Source organism: Panthera pardus, unplaced genomic scaffold (genome assembly GCF_024362965.1).
Source record: "Panthera pardus isolate Hobbes unplaced genomic scaffold, ASM2436296v1 HiC_scaffold_22, whole genome shotgun sequence".
Classification (NCBI taxonomy): Eukaryota; Metazoa; Chordata; class Mammalia; order Carnivora; family Felidae; genus Panthera; species Panthera pardus.
In genome coordinates this window covers 56,739,042-56,766,230 of record NW_026526788.1, presented here as the reverse complement: position 1 = coordinate 56,766,230, position 27,189 = coordinate 56,739,042, and the positions used below count along the sequence as shown (strand labels likewise).

General features: G+C 50.8%; 1 protein-coding gene across 10 annotated transcripts; it reads left to right on the top strand.

The window, feature by feature from the left end:
• The first annotated feature begins 1,841 nt into the window (after positions 1–1,841).
• On the top strand, positions 1,842–26,487 carry HPS1 (HPS1 biogenesis of lysosomal organelles complex 3 subunit 1). Of its 10 annotated transcripts, none has more exons than XM_019459069.2 (20): positions 1,842–1,956; positions 3,367–3,485; positions 5,201–5,375; positions 9,674–9,811; positions 10,028–10,170; positions 10,581–10,689; positions 12,908–13,068; positions 13,549–13,651; positions 14,220–14,318; positions 14,440–14,509; positions 16,457–16,512; positions 17,833–18,000; positions 18,096–18,275; positions 19,360–19,421; positions 19,960–20,094; positions 20,178–20,243; positions 21,337–21,481; positions 23,570–23,683; positions 25,181–25,263; positions 25,748–26,487. In XM_019459069.2, the coding sequence occupies exons 3-20, from the start codon at positions 5,214–5,216 to the stop codon at positions 25,908–25,910; spliced, it is 2,157 nt and encodes a 718-aa protein (XP_019314614.2). In that variant the 5' UTR covers positions 1,842–1,956; positions 3,367–3,485; positions 5,201–5,213; the 3' UTR covers positions 25,911–26,487. The 10 variants fall into 10 exon arrangements, with proteins under 10 accessions (XP_019314614.2, XP_019314622.2, XP_019314621.2 ...); XM_019459076.2 differs by having other exon boundaries at positions 1,843–1,956; positions 5,259–5,375; XM_019459074.2 differs by having other exon boundaries at positions 1,866–1,956; positions 3,376–3,485.
• The last annotated feature ends 702 nt before the right edge of the window (positions 26,488–27,189 follow it).

Here is a 27,189-nt window from a genome sequence, read left to right as displayed (position 1 = left end):
ACATCCAAATATATAAAGAAATCTTATAAGTAATAAGAAGAAACACAATCCAATTTTAAAATGGGCAAATCATTTGAACACTTTACACATGGCATATAAACACATGAAAAGAAATTCAACATCACTTGTTATTAGGAAAGTGGAAATTCAAACCCCAGTAGGATATCACAACACACCTACTACAATAACTAAAGTTATAAAGGACAATATCGAGTGCTAAGGAGACTACAGAGCAGCGAAAACTCTCAGCATTGCCAGGGGGACGTAAAATGGTGCCTGCACTTTACCATACAGTCCATACCATACAGATATTTACCAAACAGCCCAGCCACCCTACTCCTAAATATTCACCCAAGTAAGATAAAAACTTATGTTGACACAGAAGCCCGGACATAATTACAAATGGGCATACAGGATTAAATCAGAATTGAAAACATCTGTGCCAGAAGTGATACCATTAAGAAAACAAAAACCAAACCACGTAATGGGGGAAAGTTTTTTGCAAATCACGTATCTACTAAAGGATTTGTATCCACAATATATAAAGAACTCTTACAACTTGATAATAAAAAGACAATTTTAAAATGGGAGAAGAAATTGAATTAGTGACTTTTCTTGAAAGAAGATATACAAATGGCCAAAGAGCACATGAACAGACGCTGAACATCGTTAGTCATTAGGAAAACGCAAATCAAAATCACGAGATGTCACTTCACCTCCCCCAGGATGGCTAAATAAAAACAGACAATAAGTGTTGGGGCAGATGGGGAGAATTGGTACCCTCATATATTGCTGGTGGGAAATGGAAACTACTAGCGGTTAGAGTGAATAATAACATATCCATTTGATGGAATTTATTCAACCACTGAAATTCCTGCTTAGGAAGAACCTGCCACAGGAGAGAATCAAGAGGAGTGTAGCAGGATGAAGAGCGCACAGCCAGAGGGATCTCAACCATGGACTGCGGAGAGCCGTGCCTGTGGCGGGTAGGTGCTGCAGGCGGGCAGTTGGAAGGTTTGGGCCCTAAGGTGGGGGGTTGGGGGGCGGAAGTAGCGAGGCTCCCTTTGTCTGCAGGTGGTGGGAGCATTATTTCCTGGTCCCTGCCTTTCCCCAAGGTGTATGCAAATCTGCCAGATGGCCAGTCCGCACAACTCATCCCCTGCTGGGCTGCACCCACAGCCCCCTGGCAGCACCAGGGCACTGACGCGTGACTTCCGAAGTAATTTACTCCCTTCCATGATCTTCATCAGCAACCCCACACTTCAGCCCTTCTAATTATACAAATTTAAGAAAATCTTGAAAACACTAGTTCTAAACAAAGCCCCTATTGTACACCCCACCCCCAAACGGATTGAGAACCTTTATAAAGAAATTCAAGGGTTGGCACTGTGGGGACAACCAGGCCCTTCTGCAGGCCGTGTCTTCTCCTCAGGCCACGGAAAACAGTCACGGAAGGCAGCTAAAGCCAGAGGGTGGGAAGGAACCTTGCGGGAGCCAGGAGAACTGGGTTCTGATCCTAACTTAGCCCCTCTGCAAGTTAGTTCTTCTTCTTGGACCTGGCTTTCGTCCTGTGTGAAACGGGGCTAAAATGCGCCTGTCCCTAATGCCTCGGTGGGGAATCCCTAGAGCTCAAGCCAGCGGAAGGGCAAGCCCAGGGTCCCTGACGGCTGTGGGCGACACCCCCCCCAATTCCGCAGGCCTCTGCGCGCTCCTCGACCGCAAGAGGAACGTGGCCGCTGAACAGCAGGCGCCCGGGCCGAGGGAGCCCAGAAGCTAGGCGGAGCGAACTGGCCCACGGGCACAGGCGACGCCGGGCGGGGGCGGGCTCGAAGTCCGGGGAGCCCGCCCTCGAGTCCAGCCCCTCCCCGGGCGGGGGTGTCACGCGGGCGGTCACGTGGTCGCACCCGGAAGCGCGCCGGCGAGCCCGGCGGTCTGGCGGTGAAGGGCGGCTAGCCGGTACGTGGTCCGAGCGCCGCCCTCCCGGTCCCTCCGCGGGCTGCGGGGCTCCCTCCGAGGCCCCCCGCGCGGCCCTCCCGGAAGTGGGGGCGGGCCCCACCCTGGCCGCACCGGCCCCGCCCCTCTGGCCTGGGCCCTCTGCTTCTCCTAAGTTTCTGCAGCCACGGAGTTGGGAGGGAACCCCAAGCCGGGCCTTCTTCCCAGGGTAGCTGTGAGCTTCGCGGGGTTTTGGGAGGTGCTGCATGAAGTGTGGAGTGCGGGGCAGACAGGAAGGCTGCCACGTCTCCTGGGCCCTCCAGCCAGGCAGGGGCAAGGAGGGGGGCCCAGACGGAGCGGAGCGGGTTCAGGCGCCGAGGCCTTAGGGGCGGTTTGCTGGGGAAGGTGGCGAAAATGGGGGCTGAGGGTTTTCCCCAGGTTGGCCCGACGCCATCTGGGCCTTCAGTGAGTCCTGTGTTGCCTCTTTAGAGCAGGATAGAGAGAACAGGGAAATCATAAAATGACACCAGTAAGGTTCTCTTTCAACAGCTTTTTGGAATAAAAAAGAACCTAATGTCCACTGAAAAGCATTTCCATTTTTTCTGGGAATATGTCATTTAGGCCAGTTATGCCGGTGATGTAGCAAGTCTCACGTTGCAAAAGATGCTGAGCCCCTAAAAACCCTTTTGTGCTTCTTATTTGCTTACAACGTTTGGTTTCCTAATTCGGTTATACCTTTATATTGTTCCTGCCTCTTATCAAAATGTGAATGATTCTGGAACCAGTTTAGTTCACCCTGTTATTTGACAAAGGGAGGCCGGGAAATAAGAATAGTAAATAAGCCCACGTCCATGTAAGAGTTTGCTAAGGGATTCCTGCCTGGTTATTCTGTTTTTTCACTATAACTGTGTAGGGAGGCAGAGCAAGGGTTTCTGTTTCACAGCAGGAGTTTGAGGCTCAGAGAGGGTTAAGTGCCTTGATCAGGCCAAAACTAGAATCCTGTCTCTGGCGCCTTTTTTATTGGTTTATTTCATCCTCCTGGGATATCACTCCCCTTCTGGGACTGCTTCCCTGTGGGCCTGGGATGGCTGTGCTGTGTGTCTAGTGACTCATAGCAAGCCCCTTGGGGCTGCTCAGGGCAGGTTTGCAGACCACACCATGGCTCTGAGTGACCCACGTGAAATGAGAGTGCCTGGAAGGAAACAGTAGGTGGGAATTAATGTTTGTGGGCATCTGCTATGTCCAAAGGACTGTGCTGGCCGGTCCCTGTTCCCCATTGTGGGAGGGCAGGGGTGAGCGGGATACAGGGCACCGGGCACCTCCTAAGCAGACTGCCAAAGGGCCAGAGAGAGACCTTCACCAGCCTGTCCTCCCAGAAATGGGCAGCAGTCGGATGAAAGGCTCTGCTTGCCCTCATGACCTCTCTGTTTTAAGCATTTACAGGACCTGAGATGCTGTGCTGCCGCTCTCCATAAGCTAGTCACCGAGTGTGCCTACTGCAGCCCTTTCTGAACCCCTGGCTGTCTGGAGGCTCTGCTGTGCTCCTTGCCAAGGTAGATGATCCTGCCCGACCTGGCAGGTGGCACCCACCCCAGGGCTGCTTTGGGGCCATGGGAGGTACACAGCATGAGGCGGGCAGTAGACTGAGCTTTCCCTGACTCCGCAGAGCCCTGTCCCAGCTCTTCCTCCTGATGTCACCTTAGCCTATCTTCTCCTTCCTCCCCTGCATCCGGGCCGTCAAGGCCTGTGACTCCCAGCTATACCTCTTGAGTCAGCCCCTTCCTGTCCTGGCCTCCGCCAAGGAGTGGACCCTCGTTACCCCACACTAGGACAGCCGGCCTCCGTCACCTTAACCTCACCCATCCGTGACCAGTGTGTGACTCCCCACACCCTTCCCAGCCTACAGGGGGCTCTCTGCTCCTGGCCACACATTCTGCAGCCCTCCATTGCCCAACACACACACTCCCTTCCCATCAGGCTGGCCCCTTGAGCCCCTGTCTTTGTCCCCCTCACCTGGGTGTCCCAGAACAGTCTCTTCCAGGCCCACCTGCCCTTAGCCAGCAACCTTTACTTCATATTCAGTTGCCCTCCGTGTCTCTGCCTTGTGTTTTTTGGTTCCATGGGAATAGGCTGCACTCTTTCACTGGGGTGGAACCACCTTGAGGCCAGGTGCTCTGAGTCAGAGTTGATAAAGCAGCTGGAGATGTGGGAGGAATTCAGTAAGTGCCGCTAAGCTGGGCGCATAGGGGATCCTGAAGAGTGTGACGGAGTCCCAGACCTCAGGATGCTATGATCCTGTGGAAATTGGACATCCACCCGTGGGGCAGTCAGAGCAGAGTCCCCTAGTCATTGTCACGTCTTAGCACACAGATAGCGTGATCATGCCCGTGTGGCTCACTGAGGCACAGAAGATGTGAAGCCCCTGCCTGGGGTTTTCTCAGTTGTAGGCAGCTGGCCTGAGAGCTCTGGCCTCACCAGGCATGGTCAGGCTGTCCCAAGGGTTGAGAGGTCAGTGTCTTGCTGTGCCCCAGGAATGAAAGGCATAGTGTGGGAAGCTCTGGGTTAAGAATCTCCCCACTGATGAATAATGAAACACATTTTATATAATCAGGCATTAAAATGTGCCCCACAGAGGGTGTGTGGGGGGTGGGGGTGGGGAAGGTGCTTTGGAAGAGCCAGAGACGCTGGGGGAGGAGGCTGAGAAAGCTGCAGCCAAGCATGTGTGAGAATGCACAGTGGACAAGGTTAGGCAGCCTCTGTTTCTACCCAGAGCACAAGCAGCTTGTTAATAAAATTATGTAATCCTGAATCCATTCCTCATGGGCTTTGAAGCTTGTCTTCTGGAGATGTGTTTGCCTTGGGGATATCTCTGAACTGCCTGAAGGGAGGTGCACTAGCCTCCCTGCATTCTAGGCCAGGGAGCCTAGATACTGCCGTGAGCCATGATACTGCCTGCCTCTTCTATGTCCAGATCAAGAGCTGGGTCCTTCCTTACGCTTGGTGCAGGTAGGCCCATGGTAAGTCTGACACTTTGGTGAGAGGCTAGAAAACACAGAAGCAAGAGCCCCAGCCTTAGGCCTGGGTTTAAATCCCAGTGGCTCTGCCACGCCAAGCTGTGCTAGGTCCTGCTCTAAAAAATGAGAATAACTAAAGATTCCTACCTCATCAGGTTGCGGTGAGGGTCTGACGAAATAACACCAGGAAGGCCCCTGTAGTTGTGCCGGCTCAGTAGGTATCTGCTGGGATTGTGATCGTTTTCATTACTCAGGCCGAGCTTGTGGATGAAGGGGCCAGGAGGTGACCTTGAGCTTGCTTCTCCCTGTCAGATGAAGTGTGTTTTGGTGGCCACAGAAGGTGCAGAGGTCCTCTTCTACTGGACGGATGAGGAATTTGAAGAGAGTCTGCGGCTGAAGTTTGGGCAGCTGGAGAATGAGGGAGAAGAGGTGAGTGCAGGGCAGGGGGAGGATGGGAGAGAACAGCACAGAACTACCAGGAGGCGGGTGAACCTGTCCACCCACTCCTGGCCCAGCCTGAGGAACTAACAGGGTGGTGCGTGTGGCCCAGCATCCTAAACACCCAGCTGCTCATCCTCAGAGGTTGGCCTCTTGATGCTCTCGAGAAAGTGACCTCACCCCTACTCCACCAGGGCCCCCTAGGCTACATGAGAACAGGAGGAGGAGGTAGAATTTTAATCACACAACGGAGAAATTTGGTGCCCTCGTCTTCTCTACTTAAAAAGTTTAGCATAAGTTTAACACATTAATTTCTTAAATAACTATACTAAGGTATAATTGGCCTACTATACAAAGTGTACAGTTTGAGATACACACATACATTTGTGATTCTATCAGAATCAATAAAATAAACATACTCACCATCTCAAAAATGTGTGTCCCCTCCCTCACCTCCCCCAACCTGGGCAACCACCAATGTGCTTTCTGTCACAGTAGATGAGTTTGTATTTTATAGGCTTTTATATAAATGTATTTTATAGGCATGCGGTATATTCTCAGGGTTGGTTTGGTTTTGGTCTGGCTTCTTTCAGCATAATTTTGAGATTCATCCACGTTGCAGTATCTATCAATAGTTTATTCCTTGTCGTTGCTGAGCGGGAGGTAGTCTATTGTATCAGCACACCACAGTTTGTATATCCGTGTACCTGGTGATGGTGACTGTGTCCAGTTTTTGACTCTTAAAAATAAAACAGCTGTGAACATTCACGTTCAGGTCTTTGTATGGACATCGCCTTTCACTTTTCAGGGGTAAAATACCTAGGGCACAATGGCTAGATCGTGTAGGTATATGTTAACTTTTTAAGAAACTAGCAAACTTTTCCACAGGGGTTGTATCATTTCATAGTCCACTCCTCATGTATGAGAGAGCTCCACTTCCTCCGTATCCTTGCTAACCCTTGGCAATAGTCAGTCTTTTTCATTTTCACCATTCTGCTAGGTATCGATTGAAATCTCATTGTCTGTTAATTTTCATGTCCTAACGATTGATGATTTTGACATCATTTCATGTGTTTATTTGCCATCTGTATCTTCTTAAATTGAAATCGGTCCAAATTTTGCCCATCTATTTCTTGGGTAGGTTATTTCTTCTTATTCTAATGAGTTTTGAGAGTATTACATATTTTGGACGCAAGTCCTGTATTAGGTACAGGTTTTGCAAATATTTTCTTCCACTCTGTGTTGCCTTCGCATCCGCTAACCAGTATTTTGCAAAAAGCACAAGTTTTCATTTGACAACTCCAGCGTATCCATTTTTTTGCTTTCAGGGATCATGTTTTTGGTGTCATATATAAGAAATCTTTGCCCAACCCAAGATCTCAGAGTTTTCCCTGTATTTTCTTCCGGAAGTTTTATCATTTTAGGCTTTATGTTAGGTCTGATGATCCATTTTGAATTTTTGGATATGATGGCAAGTATGGATTAAAGTTTATTTTTTGCATATGAATATCCAGGGCAACACTGAAATATTACAGCTTGGAGATAGTTGTCATTTTCCACTAATAATTTCTACTCTATGTTTTAAAGGGGTAATTTATCTTGGACATTTTTTCCAGGTGAATTTCGTATTAAAAATCTTTGCAGGGGAAGCAGTAGAGAGCGTTCTTGCATTTCTGCAGCAGCACAGACTGGTGGCCTGCCAGCCCCCTCCTCGCTCTGCTGAGCTTAACTACCCGTTGAGCCAGTTCCACCTCAGCGGGTGAATCCACTTCAACATCACCGATATTCTTGTCACAGTCTTTAGGAATAAAGATATCAGAGATCATGACATTTTAGTGGTTTCATTTAAGCTAAAAAGCAAGTCTATTTGTTAGGCTCTTTTATTTTTAGCAGTCAATACATATAGTTTTTTTTAAGAATTTTTATATATTTTAGTTCTTTACTATTTCAGTCAGGTCAATGTACGAAGCAAACCATCAGTAGACCTCTATATCTCTAGAACCTGCCATAATATTGACATAAAGGCACACAGTATAGAGATGAATGAATAAATAAAATAAAAGAAGCAAATTATCTGCTGGTGTTTATCTTCCTCTTTATCAAAAACCTTGGAAAGGAACAAAATCCTGGTTTTTCAGTTCCTAAATGACTAATGTAAAGAAAAAATTGTCTTTAAAGTTTTATTTTTTATGTATACGACACATTTTTTTTCTGATTCTATAAATAATATGAATTAATTGTAGGAAATTTGGAAATACAGAGAAATCGTTTTTAAATGACCCATAATTCTAGCACCAGACCTATTAGCTCTTCTATGTATTTCCTTTGGGTCTTTATCTTTTATATGTAGTTGGGATCATACCACATTTACAGTTTTATTTCCTGTTTTTTTCCATTTGCCATTATATCAAAAGCATTATTCTTTTGTGTTAAATAGTCTCAAAAGCATAAATCTTAATGGAAGCATTATATTCCAGTGTATAAATAAATGTATCATTTATTTAACCATTTTTCCCATCCTGGACATGTATATTGCTTCTAGTTTGCTAAAACTATTGCTGTAGGGAACATTTATGCTTGAATTTGATCCCACATCTTATTATTTCCTTAGGATAATTTCCTATAAATAGAAACGTTGATTCAGAAGCCATTCAAAGATAATGTACCACTTCATAATTCCAAGTAATAGTAATTCCTTTACACTCTGCCTACGCCAAATATTTTCATCTTCCCCAACCAAAAAAAAAAAAAAAAAAAAAAAAATTCTTGCTTTGCTACACCTGCAGAAAAAGCTGCTACTCCAAAAATGAGTTGCTGTACACACAATCTAGATTTTTAAGTGACTTTCTATTAACATAATTTGTTGATGACAGTCCAAGAAAATAGTGGCATGTGAATAATTTAACAACCATTTGCCTATGTGGAGGGATATTCATTCAACAAATATTCATTGAGAACCTACTATGCTCCAGCCTCTGGGGGTGAAGCCATGAACATAGCATGATCCTGCTTTCGTGGAACTTCAGGCCAAAGAGGGAGGGCAGACAGTGAACCCAGTGGCAAATAAACTCATGAGTGCAGGTAATGATAAATGGGCTGAAGAAGTTAAACAGAGAGAGAGGTGGGGAGCAGTGGGGGCAGGGTGGGCTGAGATGGTCAGGAGCCATCTGAGCTGGGGCCTGAGTGATGGGCAGAAACCACTGCGAAATCCTGACTAACAGACTCCCGCAGCAGCTGGACACAGCTCGGTTCCCGAGCGCTGAGGAAGTTGGGAGAAAATACCCGCCACGGTACTGCGTCTTGGCCCTGTTGTAAATGCTGTACTTTGCCCCTGGCCGGTTGCCTATTTTTCTTTTCAAGACAAGGTCTTACTCCTCTCCTTTCAGATTTCTCAGGCTCAGAGTTGGGACTTGGCTTTCTCCATGATTCAGGTCTCCGGAGATCACTGGAGGGAAGGTCACCTCTTCTTTCTTGTCATTCCAGTATGGAGGGTTTGAGTGGTGACCGTTCTACTGGCTTTATGCCAGTTGTAGTTGCAGATTGTCACCAAATTTGTCCAGTTTCTCTTTGGTTTTGTTTATTTACTTTGTTCCTTCTTTGCAAGGCAGAGAGAATGGTTGAAGGAAGATCTTGTAGAAGTAAAGGTTGGCTTGTGATGGAAATAGGGAAAGTATGGAAGCATAAAAGGGGGGCAAATCACTCATATTCTCTCTGCCAGGAGGAATAACTTTGATAGCGTTGCCTTTCTTAATATTTTCTCGATACTTTGTTTTTTCTATGCATTTTAAAATACAGACCATTCACTTTTTTGTTTTAACATGACATCATAGGAGAGGAATTTTCCATGTCATTGAAACACTCCAGTAGTTTACATAGCTGTATATTCTTCCACCATTAAATGGGCTGTTATCTCTCTGTTTCCCAGGCACTGGGCATTTACACTTTTTACAGTTGTTCGCTGCTGTAAATGATTCCATAGTGAACGTCTATATGCGTGTGTCTTTGCCCCATCCCAGATCACTTTCCTTAGGATATGTTCCCAAACGTAGACCTACTGCCAACAAAAAGCATGGACTTTGGGTTATGTAGAGAACTTCTTAGAGTCATTCAGTTCTCCCATTAAATGCCCCAGACATTCCACTGTGGAGATGTGGCCTAATTCCTTAGTGTTTCCTTCTAGATTCAGAGCCTGAACAGCAGAGGCCTTGCTACAAGGCTTGGGTCTTTTCCGTGCCTTTGTCCCCATGGTCTGGCACTCTGAGCAGTGTGACTTCCTTCCCCTCATGCAGCTTCCCGCCCTGGAGGACCAGCTCAGCACCCTGCTAGCCCCAGTGATCATCTCCTCCATGACCATGCTGGAGAAGCTCTCAGATACATACACCTGCTTCTCAACAGAAAATGGCAACTACCTTTATGTCCTTCACCTGGTGAGCGTGTAGCCCTGGGGCCCATGTTCCTCTTCCCTCAGTTCTGTGGGCTGTCCACATGCCTCTCCCTGATCTTGAACTTTAGACTCCTTCATAAGGCAGAAATTGCGCCCTCTCAAAGTCCCCTGGGACCTAAGCCTCCCCTCACTGTCCTCAGGGATCAGGACAGGGAGGGGTCCCCTGGGGCTGGCTGACATCAGCCCCCTCTGCCTGCAGTTTGGAGAATGCCTGTTCATTGCCATCAACGGAGACCACACGGAAGGTGAGGGCGACCTGCGGCAGAAGCTGTGTGTGCTCAAGTACCTGTTCGAAGTGCACTTTGGTCTGGTCACGGTGGATGGCCAGCTCATCCGGAAGGAGTGAGTCCTCGTGGCGGTCCCCTCTAGACCCTTTGCTAAGCACCCTTTCGAGGCTGTGCAGGGTGTGTGTGTGGCCTCTGTGAAACTGGCCAGTCACACACTCCCCCTGGCTCCTTCCTGGTACCTTCCCGGATCTCTCAGGCTGGCTTCGTGTCATATGTCCGTGTGTGAAGGAAACTGAGAAGTGAAGTGATTTGCTTGGGTGCCCGACTCCTGATTCCGTGCCCATCCCACTCTATGGCCCCGGCCACAGCCCGGACTCGGCCCTTCTGTACCTAGAGGGCCCTCCCACTCATTTGTTCATGTTGCATGAGCTCGCCTGGCCCTGACTGTCTTCTAGGGACTATGCCCCTTTGGTTGAAGGTTGGGACAAGCAGCTTTCTCACGGGTCTTTCCTGCTCTGCCCCCAGGCTGCGGCCCCCAGACCTGGAGCGGCGCATGCAAGTGTGGGAGCATTTCCAGAGCCTGCTGCGGACCTATGGCCGCCTGCGGGAGCAGGAACAGTGCTTCGCCGTGGAGGTGACTACTGGGCATGGGAGTCCTCAGGCCAGAGGAGTGTCAGGTCAGAGGGCTGTGTAGCTTTCAGGCCACGTTTTGACACACACATCCCCGTCATGAGTGAGGTCATAGGCAGACCCTCAACCTCGTGCATTTACAAGGTTGCGCCTTGTTGTGGCCACGTGGTGGGTTGGACACCCTGATGGGGTTTCCTGAAATAAAACAGATCCTAGATACAACAGACTTTTTCATGTCATTCTGAGCTCACAGTAAATTGTGGAAATTTTAAAGGTCCCCTCAACTCTGACCATCCCCTCCCCCCAAAAAAGTTATACTGAGCTGAAACTAGAGTGGAAAGCAGTGATAAATAAGCAGCACTAAAGGCAAGATTGCCTGAGTGTAGATGGTTGTAACACCACCACCAGAAGACTAACTTAGGCCAGCAGCACTGGGGACTGAGCCCAAGACTCCCTGGTCAACCCCGGACCTGAGGAGCTCAAGTGGTCACTGCCGGTAGACTCCCGGGCTCCCCGTAGAGACAAGCACAAATTCTCTCCAGAGTGGCAGTTCTCACACTCCAGTGTTCATCCGAATCATCTAGAGGGCTTGTGAGATAGGGGTTGCTGGGCCTCCCTTTTCTCATGGCGGGGGGGGGGGGGGAGGGGGGGGCGGTTCTAGAATTTGCATTCCTGACAAGTTCACCAGTGACGCCGGTTATGCTGGTCCAGGAACTGCCCTCTGAAAGCCACTGCTTTAGAGGACAGGTTAAGAGCAAACGAATATGAGCTCACAATTAACAGTCAGATGCACAGGGAAATGAGCCACCACGAGTGAGAGGAAAATCAATCACCGGTAGATTTAGATCCCAAGGAGCTTGATATCCTGGAATTATTAGGTACAGAATATAAAATAACTGTGAAATATTTAAAGACATAAAAGCCGGAAGAGAACCCATATAGATATTTTAGAAATGAAAACATAATTATTAAAATAAAAATCTCAAGGGATGGGTTAAGTAGTAGATGAGACATAACTAGGAAGAGAATTAGTGAACTGGAAAATAGATCTGAAGGATTCATTTTCACGCCCTGCTTACTCACTCTTCTGATAAATGTATAGTACCCACTGTATTCTAAGAGGTGTGCCAGGCCCTGGGAATAGAGATGAATAAAGACACAGTCCCTGCCCTTGAGAGGAGATGAGCCAGACATACATATCTGAACATCCAACAAAGCATTCTGGTTGTGCCATATTGGGTTTCCTGTCAAAATCCAAGGTGGCACGAAGGATGACATGGTCACCTCTTTCGGAGACATCCAGAAGAGCTTCTTGTAGGAGCTGGCCTAATGCAGTTAAGATAAAATCCAAACTCCTTCCTGAACCTACCAGGCCCTGTGTGATCTGCCTCCATGGATCTCACCCCAGCCTCATCTCGTGCCTCTCTGGCCTTGCTCACTGGGGACTGACCCCCTGGGACTTTTTTCCATTTCAAGAGTGCTTGACATTTAATTCTGTGTAGTAGTCATTAGCTATATTTGGTTATTGAACATTTGAAAGGTAGCTAGTCCAAATTGAGTTCTGCCGTACATGTAGAATACAGACTGGATTTTGATGACTTAGTACAAAAAAAGAGCATCAAATGCCCCATTAATAATGCTTTTATATGTTGAAATGGCACGATAAATTACTAATATTAATTTCACCAGTTTCTTTTTATTTTTTTAATGTAGATTACTAGGAAATATTAAATTATGCATAGGGCTTGCCTTATATATTGGTTGGACGGCACTGTTCCAAACTCTCTCCCCACCTCAGGGCCTTTGCATATGCTCTGTTCTCAGCTTGCAGCATTCTCCCCCTCCACTCTCTCTGATAGGATTTCTTGTTCTTTAGATAGCAATTTAAAGGTCCCTTCTGCAGGGACATTTTCCTTAAATACCCTACCCAAGTAGGTCTCTGCTGTTCATTACCATGTGTTTCCTACACAGCACTTATTAGAATTGGCTTTAATCTTGTCTGTTTCCTTGCATATTATCTGTCTCATCCACTGGAGTCTAGTGACCAGACCATAAACTGCAGGAAGGCAGGGACCGTGCTGGTCTGAGTCTCCCCGTTCCCAAGTGTCTGTCACAGAGCACGCACTCAGCATGGACTGAGCGAATGTACCCACCAGCCAGGACCTGGAGCAGGAGAGAGTGGTCGGTGACGTGATTTCCTTTCCCTGCTCACCCATGGCCAGGCTGTGGAGCGGCTGATTCACCCTCAGCTCTGTGAGCTGTGCATAGAGGCCCTGGAGCGGCACGTCATCCACGCTGTCAACTCCAGCCCCGAGAGGGCCGGCGAGGAGGCCCTGCATGCCTTCCTGCTCGTGCACTCCAAGCTGCTGGCTTTCTACTCCAGGTGAGCCCTGGTCCCAGCAGGCAGTGACCCAGAGGCCCCCCAGCCCCTCCTCCTTGCCCCTTATTCCTCTACCTGAAAAGCACCGCCTCCCCAGCCAAGAAGACCATCAAGACCCATCTCTTCCATGAAGCCTCCCCAGACTCTTCAGTTTGTGACCCCTCTCAGCTCGTTCCCTTCTCCGAATTATGTCTTTCTGGAACACTGTCTCCAAATCTGAATTTTAGAACTTCCTGACATGCTGTTACTGGTCCCTGGTGATTTCTCATTGGTAGTTTTTCTTCTTTAACACAACCAAGTTTTATTTTTAGAATTAATGAATTGGTTAGTTTTATCTGTGCCTTGCCTTTCTCCAAGAAGGATGCGGTCAGCTGACATGTTCCCAAACTCCTTGAGGTCAGGAACCGCGCTACGACGCCCTGCCCCATGCGCCACTGCCCCGTGCCCCAGGCACGTGCTGACAGCTGCCTGTTCTCTCTGCAGCCACAGTGCCAGCTCCCTGCGGCCAGCCGACCTCCTCGCCCTCGTTCTCCTGGTTCAGGACCTCTACCCCAGTGAGAGCACAGTGGAGGATGACGACCCTCAGGTCTTAGGCCAGCTCCCTGGGCAGCTCCAAACCCCCCCCTCTGGAGCACGCTGGGCAGGCAGTCTAGGGAGGCTGTAGTTCAGGGTCACAGTACTGGTCCTGGGGTTGGGCTCGACTTCTGCTGCTTTCAGATGTAACAGGAATTCTAGAATGCGGTTTAGTCGGTGAAAAGTGCAGATTTTTGGAGTGCTTGCCGCTCTAAGCCTCGTGTCCCTCATCTGTGCAGTGGGACAGGGTTTGGAGGAGTGAAGGGGACAGTTTGTTTACCTAGAGCCCAGCAGTGCCTGGGGTGTCTGGTAAGTGCTAGCCAGCACCTTCGCCTGTCGCCATCCCCATTATCCTCAATGGTGGTGGTGTGATTGTCAGTGTGTTGGAATTTCTGTAGTTTCTGTAGGTCTGGAGACAGATCAGGCTACCTAGAGTTGAAACCTCTGTGGAAAGTGAGCTTGCCCGTGGCTGCCTTGTTGTGGGGGGCGCAGAGGGTTAGAGGCTGTGCTCTGAGGTGTTGGGCTCCGTGGGGAGGAGCTGGTCAGACACGCTCTAACTAGGTCTTCCTTGACTATGGCAGCCTTGTCCACGGAGGCCCCGGAGCAGCCAGAACATCCCCATGCAGCAGGCCTGCAGCCCTGGTTCTGCAGCCCCCACCAGGAGGAGTTCTGCAGCAACCGTGTGTGGTGGACCCACCCTGTGGAGGGGAGAGGGGCTGGGGTTGAGCCGCCTGGGGGAGGCTCTCCTGGCTGTCAGCCCAAGACACCCTCTTGCCTCCCCCCCCCCCCCCCCCCCCACAGGACACAGACAGCTTCTCCCTCCCTGAGGAGTACTTCACACCAGCTCCTTCCCCTGGAGAACAGAGCTCAGGTGAGGCCCAGGGAGGAGGAGGAGGGGAGGGGGGAGGGGCCCATTGGCATCACCTTGTGAGGGCACAGGGGCAGGTGCAGAGATTCCTAGAGCCTGATGCTTCCTGTGGGTCCTGCTCTGTCCACCAACCCCTGCCCCCCCCTCCCCGGCTCTGGCATGAATTCAAGGATGGCCCTTCAAATGAGTCCTAAAGCTTTTTGTGACAAATTGATTTCATTTAAAAATTTATTTACCATAAGGTATATTTTCTGCCTTTATTTTCTTGTAATCAATTAATAAGTAACTAAAATTAATAATCATTTGATTTCAAGTGTAATGACTTAAATTATAAATAGAAACATTTCTGTACTTTGCTTTTTTTTCCAGAGTATTTGGGTGGGTAAACAATAAAAAAAATATATATATTCAAAATGTTGCTAACAAAAAAAATTGACAACATTGCTTAGAAAAAACAGATAAGCCAAAATCTGTACTGTTACAGTCCCTCTGAATGGGCTCACATTTATCTGTGAATTTCTTTGGGGAAAAGGAAGGATCATATGGTTCATTTCACCTGATAGAAAAAAGCCATGATTTCAGGAGAAGAAACTCCTCAGGGACTGAGTTTTGAACGGAATTTACTGTGTGGTACCCTTAAGCCACCAGTTTTCAACATTGGCTGCACATTAGAATCATGCAGGCAGCTTCAGCCAGACCAGTTAAGCTATATAGTCCACAGACTGGGCCCCAGGTGTGAATACTTCTAGAAATTTCCCCCAAGAAGCCAGTGAGCATCAGAGTGGGAACCAGTACTATGCACAGATTTAAGTTAGAACAGTGGTTCTCAGCCCTGCTGCACAGGGGGCTCACCTAGGGATCTTTAAAAACTGCTGAAGCTGGGCCTGCCTGTGCCAGAGATTCTGACTTAATTGGTCTGGGATGTGGCCTGGGCATCAAGACTTTTAAAAGGTCTCATGTGCAGCCACAGTTGAAAACCAGTGGGTTAGATGTTCTTAACTTTAAGTCCTTGGATGGGCTCCAGGGAGCCTGGGACCCCTGAGGTCATGCACCACCTCCTATAGGCTTGCACATTTCTGAGGGTCCTTAGCTACCCTCAGCTCTCTGAGCTCTCCATGAGCCCAGAGCACATTGAGAAACACTGCTTTGGGGTGATCATGGAAGCTCCTTTCTTCTTGCTGCTCCCTTCCCTCATTCATCACAATCCTCCTCCTGGCCTCTTTCTCAGTGGTTAGTTTTTATGCCTCAGAGCTGTAAATAATGCCATTTCAAAGTGCTTGGAAGTCACCGCTTACAAATGGCTTGAGTTGTACTCATTCATTTGTAAATCAGGTGTTTGAAAACATGCAAACAGGCTTCCCTAGAGAAACATGATTATAGATGACCGTTATTTGCAATGAAGTATAAGGGAGAAGGATGTTATTACAAACATGTAATATTTCAGATAGGTAGTGGGTTCAGTAAGTTTCTGTAAGCTAGGCTGGCAAAGGAAATCCAGCTCATTTCCCTACACATAGTAGGTGCTCCGAGTTTGCCAACTGAGTAACTGGGGAAATGTGACTGCCGCCTCCTGGTGAAGAGGCGCTGTGATAGAGACCTGAAGGAGTCTGGAGGGTGGAGTGGAGGAGGGGATTAAGGGGCCCACGTTGGGAGGGGGGTTGCTGAGGAACACACCTGGCACCATTGCCAGGTCCATCCTCAGGAGCTTGGACCCAGCAGCCGGCCCTGGGATGAGCTTTCTCTTCCCCAGGCTGCTTTAGCCCTGAGACTGCAGAATTCACCCTGTACTTCCGGTTTGGGTCCCTTGAGCAAGGCCATGCTGCTCCGGCCCATACTAAGTGCTCTTGTCCCTGCCAGGTACTCCGCCCCATCCTCCCCTCCTGACATGCTGCTGGGCCATTATTCACATTTTCATGTTATTCATGTTATGTTATTACCTATGTCCTGTAGGCAGCACTGTCTGGCTGGATGGGGGCACCCCACCCACCGATGCTCCCCAGATCCAGGTGAGTTTTTCCTGGGGCAGGGATGGGGGGGTTGGACAGAGCTCATCCCAGAGGCAGGGGCCAGGCAGGTGCTGGGCGAAGGGTGACCTCAGCTCCTGAGAAATTCCACCTTCCTCACACTGGTTGGGAGTGAAAGTCCAGCTTAAGTTTTAATACTTTTTTAAAATTAGATAGTAAATATACTTATTGTAGAAAAATTGGGAAATACAAAAGTATGCAAAAGGAGTAAAAAAGCACTCTGAATCCTCTCCCAGATGTTAAGTACTATTATGATTTTGGGGTGTTTCCCTTCTAATCTTCTCTATGATTTTATATGTGTGCAATCATGTATGTATGTCTACTTACACACTGCATATATTTTTTTTTTCATTTACCAAATCTGAGTCCTAATGTACTTCATTACACTTTTTTCCTTAAACGTTTTTCCATTTACTTAGCACTGGTTTTTAAGGATTGTTTAAGAGTCCATCATATGCCAGGGTGCCTGGGTGGCTCAGTTGGTTGAGCATCTGACTTCGGCTCAGGTCGTGATCTCACGGTTTGTGAGTTCGAGCCCCGTGTCAGGCTCTGCGCTGACAGTGCGGAGCCTACTTGGGATTCTCTTTCTCCCCGCTCTCTTTCTCTGCCCCTCCCCCATTCTCTCTCTCTCTCTCAAGATAAATAAACTTAAAAACAAGAAGTCGGCCACGTGCCCGTGCTCCTTATTTAGCAGAGCGGCGACGCAGCTGGTGTGCTGTCTCCAGTTATTTTGCTGTTCTAGCTAGGACTGCTGTGCCATCCTGATAGACAACGGCTTGTGGCATCTCTGCTGATCTCCTCAATTTTCTGCTTTTTCCCCACCAGAGGCTTTCTTACTCATTTAGTAAGGCTGGAGTCCTGCTCATTTAGCCCATCTATGCCTCAGTTTTCCTCCGTGGTACTGGCCGACAGATGCTCTGAGGGTGGGTAGGATAACAGCGTTATTGAAATGCTTTTGTCCGAGTGAAGGCTTGGGAGGGAGCTCCCCCCACCCCCATTTTTCCTTCCTTTTCAGTGTCTCTTCTACCACCTTCCCCAGATCCTGTTGCCCATGGCCCCTGCCTGCCCTCCAGACCTGACTCTGGGCAGCAAGGCTCAGAAGAAACAGGGAGACAAACAGTAGCAGCCCTAGAGCTGCTGGGGCCGCTGTGACAGAGCTCGGGGACTTTTAAGAACTGGATTTCTTGGAGCTGATCTATTTATCCCCATGGTTCACAGGGAGCACAGCGAATGGGCAACCATGGGTAGGTATGTGAGGCAGAGGCCAGGCGGCTCCCCCACCGACGGCTCTTTTCTCCACAGATCGCTGAAGACACCCTCCAGACCCTGGTCCCTCACTCCCCGGTCCCTTCCAGCCCCAGAAGGATTTTCCTGGATGCCAGCGTGAAAGAGAGCTATTGCCCTATGGTGCCCCACACCATGTACTGCCTGCCCCTGTGGCCCGGCATCAACATGGTGCTCCTGACCAAGGCATGAGCAACCCCCACCTGCTTCGGCAATGCCCCAGCCTGGGCGCCTTCCCCACAGGCTGCCCCATTTATCCTGCCCTGTGCTCCTTCCCTTAGTGCCCCAACACCCCCCTGGCCCTGGTCCTGTACCAGCTGCTGGACGGGTTTTCCCTCCTGGAGAAGAAGCTGAAGGAGGGGCAGGAGGCCGGGAGCACCCTGCGGTCCCACCCCCTCATGGGGGACCTGCGCCAGAGGATGGACAAGTTTGTCAAGAGTCGTGGGGGGCAAGAGATTCAGGTGAGACCTGATTCCCAGACATGCCGGCCTCCAGGAGAGGAGGCAGGGCCTTCAGGAGCCTCTAGGCCTTGGCCCTGCCCCGCCGTAGGTGTGTAACCCTTGTTTCCCCCAGTACGAAATGATAACAGAAACTTACAGCAGCATTTTCAGAGCATTTTCACATGAGTTTGGCACAACACGAATTGTAATTCCCATGGTATAGAGGAGACGGGAGCTCACCTAGATGATGGTTTGGCCGAGGTTACTCAGCTGGTGGGACCAGAGCCTGGCCTTAGGACTCCGTGAGGGCTGGCCACCTGCCCGTGACACCCCTCCCATTGTATCAGGTCACACAGAAATGCAGGACACAGCCTACCACCCTGGGCGGGGCGGGGGAGGAGGCTTAGAGCCCAGGTCAGAGATGAGGTCTAGCGATGCTAAGTAAGCAGTAGCAACAGCACAGGCTATGCCGGGAGCCTAGAGGAAGTTCAGGAGGGATAGACCACCCAGGGGACACAGCTGGTGGTGCTTGGGTCCGTCTGAGGACCTGAGATGCGCTGTGGCTGCAGTGCACGTGGGTCTGAAATGAGAAGAAGGATCAGAGGAGGCCAAGCAAGTGAGCGGAGCTGAGACCCAGGCAGACCCAGGTACCTCTGAGGAGTCCGCCCAGCATCTCGCCATGCTGCGGGCCATCACAGCACTGGGTTAGAATGCAGAGTCCCCCTTTGAGGAGCTCACCCACCTCAGCACCCCGGCGCCTGCCCTGTGTCCACTCCTCTTTGGTGCACTCACCTGTCACTCTGAGAGTATTACTTTACATGTCTGTACCAGCTAGGCAATGAGCCCAGTGCCTGCCACACAGATACTGCTCTTTAAAGAAGTGCCTGCTGAGTGAATAGAATGGTGTGTTAGGGGGTGCAGAGAGCTGGGGGGGACCTGCTGGAGAGCCAGCTTTGACTGTGTGAAGGCAGATGTGCTCTGAGCCTAAATACAGAGCAGTCAGGGAGCGTGGGTCCCTCTCAGAGCTCGACATCGCAAGAGTCTCCCCTGGACCGCACTGTGGGGACATTATCAGGAAGCTGATCTGTCTTCTGTCCTCCTACAGAGCACCTGGCTGGAGTTCAAGAGCAAGGCCTTCTCCAGGAGCGAACCCGGATCGTCCTGGGAGTGAGTGGGGGCCTCTGAGGATGGGGGGAGTCGTGTGGACAGAGGGACGGTTTCCTCCAGGCCAAGAGGCAGAGAATGCTCAGGAAGGTGCTTATGAGGGCCGATGGGGCTTCAGGACAGTGGAGTCCGGTCCTAGACGCTGGAGGGAGGCTGGGAAGCAGAGGAGTTACAGGTGGAGGCGAGAGCCTGGAGAACTTAACGTGGGACAGAGGCTCAGCATCGTGCCCAGCTCCAGCACTGAAGGGCGCACTTCCCTCATTTCTCGATTAAAAAAAAAAAAACCATAGAGGCGGGGGGCGGGGGGGAGATTCTAGAAGCTTCAACCCAAGTACACAGGCACCACATTGGCGGAAAACCGGGGAGCTGCCCTGTCCCTCTGAGGGCAAGGGTGTGCTTCAGCAGCTGTCTGTTGCCCGTCAGGAGCAGGGGCGACTCCTGGGATGAAGGGCGGTCCTAGGTGTGTGTCCTCGGCACACCTGTGGACGGCCCACCCTCCAGGGCCCCTCGTGCTGTCATGGTGTCCTCTCTCCGTGTCCAGGCTGCTTCAGGCGTGTGGGAAGGTGAAGCGGCAGCTTTGCGCCATCTACCGTCTCAGCTTCCTGACCACGGCCCCGGGCCGGGGAGGCCCGCATCTGCCCCAGCAGCTGCAGGACCAGGTGCAGACACTCATGCAGTAAGTGTGGGTGTGGCGCCTGGGTCACCAGAGTGGGAGCTGGGGCCCCGCACCATACCCTGCCTCCCCTGCTTCCTCGGCAGAGAAAAGCTGACGGACTGGAAGGACTTTTTGTTGGTGAAGAGCAGGAGGAACATCACCATGGTGTCATATCCTGATGCCTGAGCCCCAAGAAGCCCCTCACGTCTGCCTGTCCCCACCACCTGCCACTCTGAAGGACTGCTGGCTTTCTAGAAGGAGTGTATACGTTCCACCGCCTCAGCTTCTTCAAAGAAAAATGATAGGAGATGTTGTCATGGGTGTCTTGTCCGTAGGAACACTCCAAGGCTGAAACTTCACAAACCCCTGCTGTCCCACAGTTGCTTCATAGCTTCAGAGAGTGTTTATGTTGACGTCCAGCCAGCGGAGTGGTAACGGGTGTTGCAGGTGGGCAGGGGTCCTGGGGTCAGGGAGGTTTGAGAGGCCATGTCTTCCTTAGAAGTCACAGTACACAGTGGGACATGAAGGCTCTGAGGAGGCCTGCGCCAAATGTGTTTATCCCTGTTTAAAAAACCATCTGCAAGACCTGTTTGACCCTTTTATTCTGGAACACTAGTTTTATCAAATACTAATTTTCCCTGGAACTTTATATAAGGAGTCTTTCCTGTATTAAGGTCTCTAAAGTGTCAGGCCTTCAATCTCCCAAGACTCTTGCCTGTGGTATGCGGGTGAAAGGGATGACAGAGGCCCTCGTTAGCCACCAGCCACCACCCTGCCATGTTGGCTGTTCCCCTCTCCGGTGGGAACCTTCCAGCTTCACAGGTGATGTGTGGAGAGATGAACAAAACCACACCGAGGTGTTTGGGTTGGGTAGTCAGCTAGGCTCATTCATTAGGTAACTCTGCTCTCACACCAGCCTCACCACATGTAAGATTTAAGCTCATCCCTCATGAAAATGATAAAATACAAACAATACCCTATTGCTCTTAGGTCCAGAATTCCCTGTGTTAAGTGTGCTAGTATCAAGGGATCCATTTTATTTGCATCATAGAATTTCTCAGCGCTGGGGAGTTCAGAGGTAAAGAGATCCAGGAAAACAGGGACACCAGGGGTTGACTGACAGGGCAACCTGTGGGGAGAGGAGGGCTTGGCGGGCCTGGTCTCCTGACTCCACTGCTTAGCCTTGCTAGAATCCTAGGTGGAGGACAGAGTAGCACCTTCCCTGGTCCCTGGCTTTATGAGCACCTTAACTCTGACCTCCACCTACCTAGAAGACTTCCCAGGCTTGGTGCATTTCATCTATGTGGACCGCACGACCGGCCAGATGGTGGCCCCTTCCCTCAGCAGTAGTAAAAGGACTTCATCAGAACTGGGCAGGGGACCGCTGGCCGCCTTCATCAGAACCAAGGTAAGCATTGCCCGGCCCGGGTACTCTTCACCCCTGTCGGACAAGATGTGCGGCCTGCCCCCTGCTCAGGAAGGACTGAAGCCCCACCCTTGGGGCTCCCGTGAGGCCCCAAGCGCACCCCGCCCCCCTTACCCCTACCGTACTCTTCTGTCAGCATCTGCCCCCAGCTGCCTGTGGCTTCCTAAGGCTAGCAGCCGGTCTTCGTCACTCTAGGGCCCTGGCACTCGGGGCCACGTGGGCACCTTCCTGGGTGTCTTCTAATATGCTGCATAAGCACATCTGGGCAGTGGGTTCAAAGGGGGAAATGACCAGGACTTAACATTGTGCTTGGCTTAAATAAATTCCAGTAAGTATTTGCTGAATTAACTCATGTGGGAGGACGAGACACAAGGTCAGTCAGTTTGGATACAGGATTTAACAGGAGGTGGTTTGTACCGAAGAACCATTCCCGGGGGGTCCGGTATTCATTCTCCTTAACTGACTGTTTCATAGCAAACTAGTATAGGTATATTTATATACTATATATATAGCATGTAGCATAGTATATAAACATATATTAGAGTTGTCTATAGAAAGTATATGCCAATGGTTAAAGTAAAGAGGGCAACAGAAGGCCTGTGCCGGCTCTGCCTTTCCCTGGCTGTGGGGCTGAGGTATTACTTAGTCTGAGGTTCTGTGTCCTCATCTGTAAAAGGCTAGTGATACTATTGACGTCCCGGAGTTGCAGAGATTCCAGATGCGTGAGATGCTGCATGTTGACTGTTTAGCACAGTACATGGCACAAATGATACAATTCATTGAGCATTTACTGGTACCATCCTCTTCACCCATCTTTCTGGAAGTTGTTGGAGTTCTCTCGCCGCATTTCTTTTCACTGTTTTTCTGTGCAGCTCGTTGTCCTTGGTTCTAATTGCATATTCTGTGTATGCGGTGTGTTTACCCACATTTTCACTTCACTTTCCATCTGATGCATTTCCTCATGTCATTAATTCTTTATAAACATGATTTTTAACAAGTCCACAGTAGTCCATCATGTGAACGTAACATAATTTCCTTAGCCATTTCCCCAACGTTGAGCATTTAGATTGTTTCCAGGCTTTCGTGGTCGTAAATAATTCTGCAGTGCACACCTTTGTGCGTCCATCTTTGTCCTCATCTCTGATTCTTTTCTCAATATGGATTCCCAGAAATGGAATTATTAAGGCAAATGGGAGGAATGTTTTTAAGGTTATTGATACCTGTTGTCAAATTGCTTTCCTGAAAAATATAGCAAATCCATGTATTCGTTTGCAGATGTAATTAGACATGACATTGTGGTCTGGCTTGCAGTGAATCATGTACACCTTCCGCTAAGGTTTTTGGTGAGAGAGCTCATCAGGCATTTTGCAGCCCTGGGAAATGGGGGAGCCAGGCTGTCCAGGCTGCCCTCCCGTGGGCAGTTCACAGGCAACGTTAGAAGTCCTTGGATGAGGCAAGAGAATATCGCCCGGGGGATGTAACCCATGTCAGCATCGGGTCACTGTGTTTCTGTCGAACTCCTTGGTGAACCCTAGTTGGGACGTCACCCCTGAAGCAGAGGACATGCCTGACTCAGGGTACTCAGTGTGTTCCAACAGTTCACCAGCACCTTCCTGGCACAGAACCTGTGCCAGAGTTTCAGGCCCTGGAGGGGATGGGGGGGAGGGGGTGGAATGGGTGGCCACACCTTCATTTCCTGTTCTACTAACAATGCCCTTGGGCGATTTTCAGGGTCTGGTGATCAGTTTACTAACTGCTTCGGCTTCGGTGTAAAGTTACCTCACGTGTTTTTATGTACATTTTATTGTCACAGTGTTTGGAGGGGTAATCTGTCCTAGTCCATCCATCCAATAATTTATTTCTGAGCTCCTGCTCTGACCCAGGTCACGCCCTGACACTAAGGAAAAGGGGGAGAAGGAGCAGCCGCTGGCCTACCGAGAGCTCCTTCTCTGAGTGCTTTTCTTCCAGAGGCAAGAGCCTGAGTGAGCCCTAGTCCCACTGTGGGGAGGGGGCTGGCCCCGCAGGCCATGGTGGGCAGGGCAGCTTCGAGCACTTTCCCTGTTTCCCCAGGTCTGGTCTCTGATCCGGCGGGCCCGCAGATACCTGCAGAAGGGCTACACCACGCTGCTCTTCCGAGAGGGGGACTTCTGCTGCTCCTACTTCCTGTGGTTTGAGAACGAGATGGTGGGTGTGGCCAGGCCTGGGGCCGGCCATCCTGAAAGGCTCTTCTCTCTGCTGACTCTGATACTCTTCTTTTGCTCTCTGTTCAGTCCCTCTGTCTTTTCATCAATTCTTGCCCCTAGTGGGACTGACAGGTAAGCACAGCCTTTGGGACCCGGGTCTCAGAGGTCCCACTCTCATGTGCGCCTTGTGACCCCTCCACCAGCCGTCTGAAAAGCTCAGGCCGTCAGGCAAGGCAGCGTCCAGGTAACACGTGGACAAATGGGTGTGTGCCCCTTGAGAAGGGCTGCTCAGGTGTGCTTCCATGCTGACAGCCGCTCTTAACGAAGCATGGCACACTGTCATTCCCAGGGTAAAGGCGGATAAACTGAGGTTCAAAGCAGTGAAGCAACCTGCCCGAGGTGAAGATGACAGTATGGCCTCCTATTCCCGTATTTCTCTCTCTAGACTCACTGTTTCAACAGTGTAAGCACAGGTCATGGGAGCTTGGTGTCTCTCTCTTGCTCTCTCTTCTCTTTCCTGTTTCTCTTTGTTTTGTGTTCCAGCTCTGTAGGGGCCATTCCTTCTGGCCTGAGAGCGATGGCCAGTGCTTTCCGGAATGTAGGGTGCTTACTGGGTCCCTCACCACTCTTCTGGCAACCTCACATCCTCCCATGGGCCATGGTTGGGGGCGAGTATCACTGGCCCCATTTTTCAGATCGAGACACTGATGCCTGGAGATTAAACTCCGTGGCCAGAGCCACCAGGATCATAAATGATGAAGCCAGAGCCCAGACTCAGCTCTCCTGACCTGCAGGCTCCTCTTTGCACTCGGTGTCCAGGATGTGTGTACAACCTTTACCTGGGTTTCTGGGGGGAGACAGGGCTTCGTGTGTGTGGCTGGCATGACAGAGTGACAGACTGAAGCAGAAGTGTGGGGGACAGAGCTGGCTGTGGGGGCTGCCTGCACCTGTGCCGTCTTGGGCAGCCACTTAATACGCCAAGGGCACCTCACCCACACGATGGGCCCCACAGTGCCCACGTGGGCATTGGAAGGAACCCCGTGACCAGGAGCGGGACACAAGCTGCCCAGCAGGTCTTAATTGCCTTCTCCTCCTCATCCTACCCTGGAGATTTCTGTCCCTTCCAAAACAGGGAGTTGGGCCTTTTGATAATGTGTTGCCCTTCAAGACCCTGCATGACACCTCCTTGGGTCGCTTTCCTGACAGCCTTCCTACACCCATGCTGGCCACTGACGCAGGTGCACCCATTGATGGAAGTGAGGGCTACCACACGTGGGCCAGGCAGGACACTCGGAACTTTATATACGTCACCTCCAGTGTTCACTGGGCGGTTACTGTTATTCCTACTGCACAGATGAGAAAATGATGCAAAAAGAGGTCCAAACAGCAAGCACTCACCAAGCAGGGCTGAGCCAGTCCTTGAACATGGTGTCTGACTCGTGCCCATGTTCTTTCCACCGTACCTCCACCTCCCATTCAAGACGTTTCTCCTCCTCAGGGGTACAAACTCCAGATAATAGAAGTGCCCGTCCTCTCGGATGACTCGGCCTCCATCGGCGTGCTGGGAGGAGACTACTACAGGTGACCCCAGTTTACAAGACTGTTGGGAAGAGTGGGTGCCCAGATAATGCCACTCCCCCATAGAGGAGCAGCTCCTCCTTCAGGAATGCCCCCCTAGAAGCTCCTTCCTGCCCAGCCCCGTGTTCAGTGAGAGAGGGGTGGGCGCAGAGCACACCCAGGTTTCTGCCCGTCTCCTGGTTCCCACACTCTCGGCAGCATCTGCCGGCATCCGCGCTGGGGCCCTAGGGCTTCCCCGCTGGCTCTGCGGCATCCCTTAGCTTGGACACTGCCATCACCAGACCCACACGGGGAACCCCAGGGGGTGGACCGTGCAGCCTGGGGCTGATCCTCCTGTGGTTAGGTCAGCGAGGGGCGGGAAGGCCTTGCCAGCCAGGTGCTGGGGCCTCGCAAGGTGGCAGTGCCTGTGCCGTGCTGGGAGAGGCCCCTGGTTCTGGGAGGGCTGCCGCGGCCTCGTACCTGAATCCTGTCCCCCGTCTTCCTCCAGGAAGCTCCTGCGCTACTATAGCAAGGGCCATCCCGCTGAGGCTGTCAAGTGCCACGAGCTGCTGGCCCTCCACCTGTCGGTCATCCCCACAGACGTGCTGGTGCAGCAGGCCGGCGAGCTGGCCCGGCGCCTGTGGGAAACCTCCCGCGTCCCCTTGCTCTAGGCCAGGGCACAGTGCTCCGGCGCGGTCTGTGTGTATCCTGGTCCCCTCATATAGCACTCACCTAGGGATAGCACAGTCCCCAGGGTCTCTTAAACCCCTTACACTAGTCTCCCCTCCAAGTAACAAACCCCCAAATCCTTGTCTCTGGAGGAGGAGGGAGGCCAGAGAGGGTCCCTTGGTCTCCTTAAAACAGTAGTGGCTGCGAGGTTAGAACTGGGACGGCTGCTTTCAGAGCTGCCTCTCCACCTATCCCCAGGAGACAGGAAGTCCCCAGTGCCTGCAGGTGTCTGAAGATGCCTCCTCATGCTGTTGGAGTGGAGAAAGAGCTCCCTCAGGAAGCCATTTCCTTCTCCAGATGAAAGGTGCTGCCCTAGCTGGGCTGCGATTCACGCTGTGCCTCTTCCTCCCTACGACCCCGGGCAGGTTTCCTCCACCGATAGCCCCTACCTCTCAGGGTGGCCGTGAGGGCTGCCGGACACGTGGCAGGTGCTCAATAAATGCTGGTGGTGGTGGTTCAAGCCAAACGTGCCTGGGCTCCTGGGCTGTCCTTGGTGCCCAGCAGTCTGGCCCCTTTGCACCCTGCTCTGTCTCGACTCCTTCCCAGCCCCAGCTCAGAGGTTTGTGTCACTTGGGCATGTGGATCCCAGGTATAGGTTTTTGAAAACATGCCAGCCGACCCCTGTGTGCCCTGGGTTGAGAACCCCAGCCCCGGGGGGTGCAGTCCCTTTCCTCTAACCTAGAAGCTCCCACCCCAGGAGACACACAAGAACAAGAGACCACCAGAGCCCTGGGACTGGGGAGCGTCCGCCACAGGGATGAGAGAAGCGCCATGGCAGAAGTAGGCACCCAGGACCCCTGTATGACATGCTGACAGCAGCCAGGCCTTCAGGTCTCTAGTCTTGAGCCGAAATTCATGCAGAGAAGACTGTTCTTTTCTGTTAAGGGAATAGCTGGTGGAGGTGGAGGTGTGGGGGGGAGGACAGAGGTACTGAAAGAGCTAGGAGGACATCTCACACTAACGTCCTCAGAAGGTGGCAGTGAGGGACATTGTCAGCTGAGGTGACTGGGACTGCATTCCTTCATGATATCTTGACTTAATGAATGGAGATTTCAAACCTCAAGTGTGTAAGACCCAGAAGAGCACGAAGGGGAAAACTAAGTGTAGAAGCCCACTGCCGTGTAGGATATCCACTTTTGTCCCCTGATAGTTTTCCTTAATTTTGAGCAGCTACATGATGTGACCCATCTGGTTTAACCAGTCCCCTGAATGTTCGATATT

Excerpts from the sequence above, each read along its gene's own strand:
- HPS1 (XM_019459069.2), top strand. The coding sequence starts at position 5,214 with ATGAAGGGGCCAGGAGGTGACCTTGAGCTTGCTTCTCCCTGTCAGATG. Across the intron at positions 19,422-19,959 it reads GAACCCGGATCGTCCTGGGA|GCTGCTTCAGGCGTGTGGGA; the intron begins GTGAGTGGGGGC and ends CTCCGTGTCCAG. Across the intron at positions 20,095-20,177 it reads CAGGTGCAGACACTCATGCA|AGAAAAGCTGACGGACTGGA; the intron begins GTAAGTGTGGGT and ends CTTCCTCGGCAG.